Source organism: Haplochromis burtoni, unplaced genomic scaffold, assembly GCF_018398535.1.
Source record: "Haplochromis burtoni strain Fernald_Lab_line unplaced genomic scaffold, NCSU_Asbu1 Contig_4, whole genome shotgun sequence".
NCBI lineage: Eukaryota > Metazoa > Chordata > Actinopteri > Cichliformes > Cichlidae > Haplochromis > Haplochromis burtoni.
The window spans coordinates 5,197,327-5,205,841 of record NW_024582365.1 but is presented as its reverse complement, the minus strand read 5'-3'; the positions used below and the strand labels follow the sequence as shown (position 1 = coordinate 5,205,841).

Sequence of the window (8,515 nt, the reverse complement as noted above, 5' to 3'; positions counted from 1 at the left end):
TAAGTTTAAAGGTGAAGCTGATTTGATAGCTTTGGTTTATTGTGGTCACATGCTGAATTATTTGCACACAGATGTTGCCATGGTGCTTCATAAATTTTTTGTGGTGCATGAGGGATTTGTGCACGTGTCTAGATATACTTAGTAAAACCAAAACCAAAACACATTCGTCATCCTGTTAATATTCTCTACATGCTTCATGCAGATTGATGTCTACTGCTGAGCAGATTTCTTTCTTAGCGGTGTTTCTTTTTTTTTGACCCCACTGCTCCTTCCAGCAGCTCCCATCTTCTACTTTAATCCCTCATCCTGGAGGGGAGGCCAGGGAGATGCACACAAAGGAGAGAAAGCAGTCTCTGCTCTCCATCATGAGGCCCCTAATGATGCTAACCCTATACCACTGACAGAGGAGAAAGTGGCCACAGGGGCGACAGGGATGGGGGATAATATGTTGGACTGATGAAGCTCTATTAGGCTGTTCTTTGCTTCAAATAATGTGAATAAAACATGAAAGGTGAGGCTTGTTATCTTGGTTTTATTTCCACATGTTTTCGATTATGATCCAGATTTCTATCTCGGTGATAGTAATAAATAGAATTACAGTTAAACGAGTTCTGCAGTCATCCTGTTTGTGGCACTAAAGCGGTGATATTTTTTCTTCTCAGGGCTCCTTATTCAGCTGCACTGACACGAAGGTCCTAAACAAGAGGATGTATGAGACAGAGAAAGACACATTAAAGCTGACCTCATATGAGAGATAAGTGATCATAATTCAGTAAATACTGACCCATCACGTCTGGATTACGATTAGCTGGCAGGCTTGTATAAGAGGTCAAGCTGGACAGAGAGATCATGCAGGGGTCCGGCTGTCCCCAGGTGTCATAACATGAACACGGCTGGTCTTGGTACACGCTGCAAGAGATGTCCCCTGCTGGAAAACAAAACAGTTCCAGCTCAGGTTCTCTTTTATTTCCCTTCCTGTCTCCATTTCTATCTTCACTTGTGCTAATTAGACAAATGATGAAACACATGCATGCCTGCGTTTCCAGGGGTAACTATGCATATTTTTCCATGCAATCTCCTCTTCTAATGCTCGCAGTGATGGAGATGTGAGGGTGTATGGGCCTGTAATGAGAGGCCAAGGTGAGGAGGAGGCAGCGAGGAGCAGAGAACCTGCTGGCTTTGAGGACAGAAGCCTGGGGAGCTGAGGTGGACCTCCTGCCGCGGAGGTTGTTTTAGTCAGACTAATATTAACATAAGGCCGCTGGTTTTTCACATCAGTCTGCCATGTGGTCACAAGCTGCGGAGAAGAATAGGCTCTAAATCCTGAGCCTCCTCTGTAAATACATCCATGTGTGTGAGCTCTTACAGTAGAAAAAGAAATGGCCAGTGAAGTTTGTCTATCTTAAGGATGCAATTTCAAACAATGTATTTGACTTTTCTTGCAGAAATTATGTTTTCTTGGTATGACTTTAAAATATATATGTATTTTTAAAAAGGTGCATCAAGAAAAAAACTTGTTGGAAAGGTATTAAAAATAGGACTTTCAAAGACATCTGAACAATGTGCAGATTTGTTTAAAAAGAGAAACTCTACATTCTTCACCAGTTATCCAGCTAGTGTCTGCAAGCTCCAGAGGCACCAGCTCATGAGCAGATATGAACGTTTCTAGATTTGTGACACCAACATGACTACAATCAGATGAGAAGATTGCATGACTCAATATGAAACACGATAATAACAGTTTAAGAGTCTCCTCTCTTCTAATCTCTGTCACCAAATGTGTTTCCCAGGGCTCAATAGCACTTAGAAAAAATATATGCAAGCATAGCCTAAACTTTCTCTCAGCTCCACATCACCACAAACTGTCTGCCAGACATCCTCCTCAATCCCTCACTAACTGCTTCTGTGACCTCAGGATCTGATTATCTTCCAGTTTTCTCAAAATTAACAAAAACAAAACTCATGTTTTTTTTTTTTATTAAAATGCACTTGTATGAAGAGTTGGAGCTCTATCTCTTTCAGTTCATGGTTGTTTACTAGCTGCCCATCCATGATGGTTGACAAACTACGGTGTATCCTGGACTTGACCTTATATTCTATTATCTTCTATTTAAACTAAAGCTTCCTGGGTCCAGATATTCACCTACAACCTTTTTCAGTGTTGGGGTTTATTTCAACCTCTTGCAGCATCTCTCATTTCTGTCATTAATTCTCCTTTCTTTCTGTTGCTTTTTTTCACCTTTTGTTTGAACGATTGTAACAGAATCTTTTCTGTAGCATTAAGATTCATATCCCTGGAGCATCCCCTGGTCAAGTTCCTTTGAGATTTTGTGTCTCACAACCTCTATGAGCAACTGAATCGCTACACCATCTCCCAAAATCTTTGCTCCATTGACACTGAGCAGCCACCCATTTCCCTTTCTCTGGACTTACATCGTTAGCTTCATAGCATAAGTGCCTAAGTCATTTTTTGGTCAAATTGAGATTTTTGCCTAACTTTACTCCCCTACCACTGCTGCATCATCCTGTCCGTCTGAAACACAAAACACAAAAAAATGACTTAGGCACTTATGCTATGAAGCTAACGACATGTGATGCTGCAGGCAGGAGTTGCTCCTTAATAATGTCTGACAAAAATGGAGAGCTGCTAACAGCAGATAAAGCAATCGAGTGTAGAAATTGGTAGTAGAAGTGAAAATATAGAACTTAATAGAATACTTGTGAGCCTACACTTTCAACATGAACAATTGCAGATCATGCTCACAGATTACATTACCTTCTGGTATCTTGCGGCTATATTTTGAGATTCCCAGAATCCCACTGATGGAAAAGCTGGTTGGGGAGGAACAGGCTGTTCCCATGGCAACTGATGATGCTGAGGACACTGCAGAGGCAGAGGTTTAGTGTCATTAAACATTTGTGAGAGCACTAGAGGGTAAAAGAAACAGTCTTACCAGCTTCACAAGATTCGGACTGAACTTTCTTCCTGATGATTCTGTGAGGACAGAAATAACCCACTCAACGTTTTTCTTCACTTTTAAAATCTGTGTAGTCAGACACACGTGAGTTCACACACTGTACCTGTTGATGGAGCTGATGCTGGGCACACTGTTCTGGTCACACACTTGCTCCAGCAGCAGCCTGTCTCGGATCTCCCAGGCGAACATGGTGGGGTTGTTGTGTTTCAGTTGGAGGATCTTTTGCACAACTTGGGGAGTGGCCACTTTGGGCTTAGAGCCCCCGATCAGTCCGGGTCTGATGCTTCCTGTCTCATTGTACCTGAACAAACAATGTCAATATCTATCAGTTGGGCTAACATTTTACCTGAAAGCAATGCTGTATAACAACCACATCAAAAAGTCACCTTTCAAGGATTTTCACCTTTAATCAGCTATTGTAATATTTTTTTTTTACATTTTCCATAAAAACCTCAAGCTGTAATGAAGTGAGAAAAACCAAGAAGTTTAACAGTCCAGCTTAAAGCTTAAAAAAGCAACAACAAAATATCACAGCATCACAAAGAAATTACACTCACTAGCGTGCTCACACAAAATATTTGCATTAATATAAGTAGGGCATGCAATAGATTAAAAAGATAATGACAAGTTTTACAAATAAGCTAAAAAAAATTGTTTAAAATATGTGGTTTTCATATTTAATTGATACACTTTGCTTTTGGAAAAGTGGTAAAACAGCCAAGCAGACATCACTACTAACACTACTAAATAAAACAAATAGTTGTTTCAAGTCAAATAACAGTTGTTTCAAGTCAAACGGGCGACCGTGGCTCAGGGGGTTGGGAAGTGTATCTGTAACCGGAAGGTCGCCGGTTCGATCACCGGGCTCTCTGTCCTGGTCGTTGTGTCCTTGGGCAAGACTACCGCCTACTGGTGTTGGCCAGAGGGGCCGATGGCGCGATATGGCAGCCTTGCCTCTGTCAGTCTACCCCAGGGCAGCTGTGGCTACGACCGTAGCTTTCCTCCACCAGTGAGTGAATGAATAGTGGCATTGTAAAGCGCTTTGGGCTATATAAATCCAATCCAGCTGCTAGGCTGTGTAGATGAGTTAGTGAAACAACTTGATCAGCTGTCTTCTTGTGATACAACATATGCCCTCTAACCATCGGTATCCGTACACCTTTCCATTACCAGCTGTTTTTATCTTACTCTTCCAAGCTCGTGTTTTTTCTTTTTGACCAAATGCAGCTTTCAGCTCTTCAGCGCCCTCATCACATATCAGCAAACTGCGTTCATGAGCTAAAAAAAAGACACAATCGTACTTCATAATTAGTTTTATTAACAAGGGTTAATAAAACTAATTATGAAGTACGATTTCACTATATAAAGCATTATATAAAAGGCGTCAATCTTTATATTTCAATCTGACATTGATTAACAATCACGTGGCCCTGATGCTCCTTCGTACATTACAGACTCCGTTTACCTGGCCAGTATTTTGCTGACGCAGCCGTGACTGACGCGCAGGCGGCGGGAGATCTCACAGGGACGCACGCCCTGTTGCGCGAGCTCCACGATGTGCTGTCTCACCACGTGAGGTAACGGGCGGCCGTTAATGAAGACACCGCCAAGCTGATTGACTCCACCGTGCCCTGAGCACCGGAGCGGATGAAGAAACATCAGTTAAATTGTGCTATACTTTGGACCACCCATTTATGCGACTGCCGCGTACTACTTAAAGTTAAAGAGGTAACACTATAACTTAGTCTGGGCTACGGTGCTGGTAAAGTCCCTCACTAGGAAACATCATTAGGCTACTTACTGTGCATAACGGTGAGCGGAGCCTGTCCAAAATGCACTTCCATCACAGACTTTTGTCTAAGTGTGGAAAATGCTTGGAGATCTGTTGGACTTCTGCTTCTGGGTGCGGTTATTGTGGAGGTTGCAACATTTTAAACCAACCTGGAAACTGAAAAACTAAAGTTGTGCGCGGTGGCAGGTCAGAGGCTCCTCTCTGATACTTTCAGCACCTGCGCGCTGGAAAGCTGCTGGAGCGCTTTGAACGCACACGCACGTGCAGCAGCTCGTGTGAGCAGGGCTGTACCAGGACTTTAGGAATACAGAAGTGGTGAATCAGAGTCCCCAAGGCGGAGCCCCTTAAGTCCCCACAGTCCATGTGCTTTTAAAGTTATTTGTCATAGAAATATTGTGAGATATTTAATATTTACAAACACTACACCTGGCTTCTTTCACGTACAGACACCATTTGCTGCATATGAAAGATGTGCTAATCCACACAATGCACAGCCTGAGCAGCAGATGATTTGTGCTTATGATAAATCAGTTTTAACGTTTAAAGCAAGAGCAATAAGCAAGCTGTGTAGCTGACATCTGTCTATTACAAAAATATTATAGTAAATCATCAGGTGCATACAACTTATTTTTGGTGTGCACATCAAATAATTTTTATGTGTAAGAACATCACAAATTTAGTATTTTTATAATAGATTATCGTGTGCACTCCAACTACTTACATCAGAATTAAGATGGTAAGAAGCAGCCAGATGCAAACTGATAATCAGCAAGTGAGAAACCTCTATAAAAGCAGAAGTTCTGGTTTGCTGGTTTAATGTCCTTTGGACAGATAAAAACCACAGTGGAGATGTTTGGCACTTTCTGAAGAAAAGCATCAAGGCAAGGCTGTGGGAAGCAGGGGAGCTGCAGCTGGTATACTTTTTCAGCGCAACATTTAGGTTAAATTTTGATTGTTTATTGTTCTCTGCTATGTGCAGTGATGTAAGATAATTGCAAGACTAACAAAATTTGTAGAGCATGACAGGATGACAGAGACCCCCTCCTCTGAATTAAGGCGTTGCAATGGCACAGCTAAAGTCCAGACATAAACCTGATTGAAATCCTCTGGTGGGACCTTAAGAGCTGTGCACAGCTGAAAATGTGCAACCCTCAAATGAACTGAAGGAATATTGTAAATACTGCAAACGGTGAGTCAAAATTCCTCCACAATCATGTGAGAGACTTCTGAATCATGTGGCGTTATTAGTTTTTCCACAAAATTCTTGGTTTAGTTTTTTTTTTTAATAAAAAATAAATAATGACAGTGTAATAAGTCACGTGTTACTCATCTCATTGTATTTATATTTTATCTTAAGACCTGATAAGCCTTCTGATAAATGGACTGTGCCCCCTCCCCACCCACACAGCCATTCACACAGCTACACTGTAAGATCCACAAGCGGACTGTGTTGTCCCTGTCTACACACGCACGCACACAAACACACACGTACACACATACAATACACTCCTCAGATACTCACACTACCTAATTTAACCATCCCCTTCAGTGAATGGACTGCTGCTATCCATCCGAACGAATGTCACTTGAGTTTGTTTTAGAACTTTGATTTTATGCTATTATTATCCATAACTATTGTTGCAATTCATTACTGCCTTTTAACTGCTCTTTTTAAACTTATTATTTTTAATCTGTTTATTCTGTTTAAACTGTATTGCTTATTGCACTGTGGAGGCTGGTGAGAAACCGTATTTCGTTTCAGGCTGGGTAACATCATACAAAATGACAATAAACTTCTTGAGTCTTTTATTATGTCTTGATATTTAAAGCCTTAAAATTGACAAAGGGTGCACTTCTTTTTTTTAGTTATTTATTTATTACATTGATTGTAATATAACACTAGACCTTTATAGTTAACCTCTAATTAGGATTACGCTTGACTGAATGTAGGCTGATAGTCCTATTTCAGTTCAAAATGTATTAATGTGATTACATTTCTTAGTTAAATAATCTATTTTTAGTTCACAAAATTAATCCTACAGCTGTAGCTACGCTGCAGACTGAAGTCCATATTATAAAACGGTCTAACTTCAATCGCTAACAATTAAACCCAACAACGGTTATCAGTAGGGCTGCTCGATTATGGCAAAAATGATAATCACGATTATTTTCACTGAAATTGAGATCTCGATTATTTGACGATATTTATTTAACCCTTTAAGACCTACTATAGAACCAAGTCCGACAGAGCTTATATTATTTTTTTACATGTTGTAGTGCCATTTGTGGGAGCATTTCAAGTTGCTATAACTGTTATAGCCCATATTTTAATAATATGTATGCATTAAGTCCATAGTAACTACATTAATTGCAAAAAAGTGCAATAAACTACAAAAAAATTGAAAATCGTTTTTGTTTTTTTTTACATATATTTCTACTTGGAGAAATTTAAGAGGTTTATCCCTCAAAACTTTAAATACAAAAAAGTTGCAAAAAATAGTTTACAACAACAGGAAATTTATTTTGAGTGTCTTCATAGTTTTATTTTGGAGATACACCAATTTTTATATACTGCAGGAAAAACAAAAAAAACAATCCTATGATGCAAATTTGCAAAGAAAACAGCATGTGCATCAAAATAAACTATTTCCAGCAGTGCAAGCATCCCAGAAACTATTCAGAAAAGTCAAACATGACCAGTAGAGGTTTTTAAGGCCTACAAGTAAAAAACTACATTTCCGCGAAAATGACGTCACTTCCGGTTTCGGCCAGGAAATGGCGGACATGCGACAGTTCGCGCTGACGTCTGTTTCACTGTGGGAAGTGTTACGAACAGCTGATCGGATCGGCAAAGCGTGTTTCTGGAATATTATGTTTTTGTTCCTGCAAGCGCTTTTTATGCAATTTTTGCAAAGCTATATGTGGAAGGAAACCGTGACCGAGGACAAGCTGATGGCATCAGATGTAAGTACAACTCCTCCGGTTTCATATGCAAAACAAATTATTGCGCTAGCTTACGTGGTTCAGGTTCTACAGGGATTTAAAAATAGTTACACAAAGCGGAGCGTGCTGCTCTGACCGGATTTAAAGGGTTAACAATGACTTTAAAAAATAATATAAAATAGTGTGCAACACCACTGAAGTTTTTTTTACCTCTCTTTTCAACCAACGGCAGTCACTCTCCTCTCCAAATAACTTCTGCTTAGCTTTCCGAGCTTCCCTCGGGTCCTCTTAATCAGCGGTCTCCAACCTTTTTTGCGCCACGGACCGGTTTATGCCCGACAATATTTTCACGGACCGGCCTTTAAGGTGTCGCGGATAAATGAGGGAGGGGCTAATAATCGGCTCAGTCATTTTTAATGATCGTTGAAAGCCCAGATCGTAATCGTGATTAAAATTCGATTAATTGAGCAGCCCTAGTTATCAGAAAGTAGTTTTTCATACAAACGTGGACCTCTTCCTCTTTTATCACTGACTATACCTGGAAACTCCTAGACAGACTTTGGACGCTGGGTTCTGTTTTGGTTGTCCAACATTTTCCGGAAACGCCGGGTAAACCGCTCCACACAAGTAAACAAGCATGGGAGAAAAACAAGCTTTTTCTGCGCTGTATTGAAGGAACAATAATTTTACGCCATGAACCTGAAAGCGAAGTATTGGGAGTTAAAGGTGTAGGTAGCCGGATATCATGTTTACTGAAGTTATTTGACTTGGTAATGTTTAGCTGCTACTTTAGCTAACTGCC

At 40.4% G+C, this 8,515-nt stretch overlaps 1 protein-coding gene across 4 annotated transcripts; it reads right to left on the bottom strand.

The window, feature by feature from the left end:
* Window positions 1–299: 299 nt before the first annotated feature.
* On the bottom strand, window positions 300–8,352 carry LOC102311716 (paired box protein Pax-5). Of its 4 annotated transcripts, XM_014334853.2 has the most exons (8): window positions 8,252–8,329; window positions 4,780–4,926; window positions 4,444–4,609; window positions 3,082–3,279; window positions 2,955–2,995; window positions 2,777–2,884; window positions 785–928; window positions 300–695 (listed from the first exon to the last, which is right to left on the bottom strand). In XM_014334853.2, exons 2-8 carry the CDS (start codon window positions 4,820–4,822, stop codon window positions 673–675), a joined length of 723 nt encoding a protein of 240 aa, XP_014190339.1. In that variant the 5' UTR covers window positions 4,823–4,926; window positions 8,252–8,329; the 3' UTR covers window positions 300–672. The 4 variants fall into 4 exon arrangements, with proteins under 4 accessions (XP_014190339.1, XP_005913473.1, XP_042077578.1 ...); XM_005913410.3 differs by lacking the exon at window positions 8,252–8,329 and having other exon boundaries at window positions 301–695; window positions 785–925; window positions 4,780–6,938; XM_005913411.3 differs by lacking the exons at window positions 4,444–4,609; window positions 4,780–4,926 and having other exon boundaries at window positions 8,252–8,352.
* Window positions 8,353–8,515: the final 163 nt, after the last annotated feature.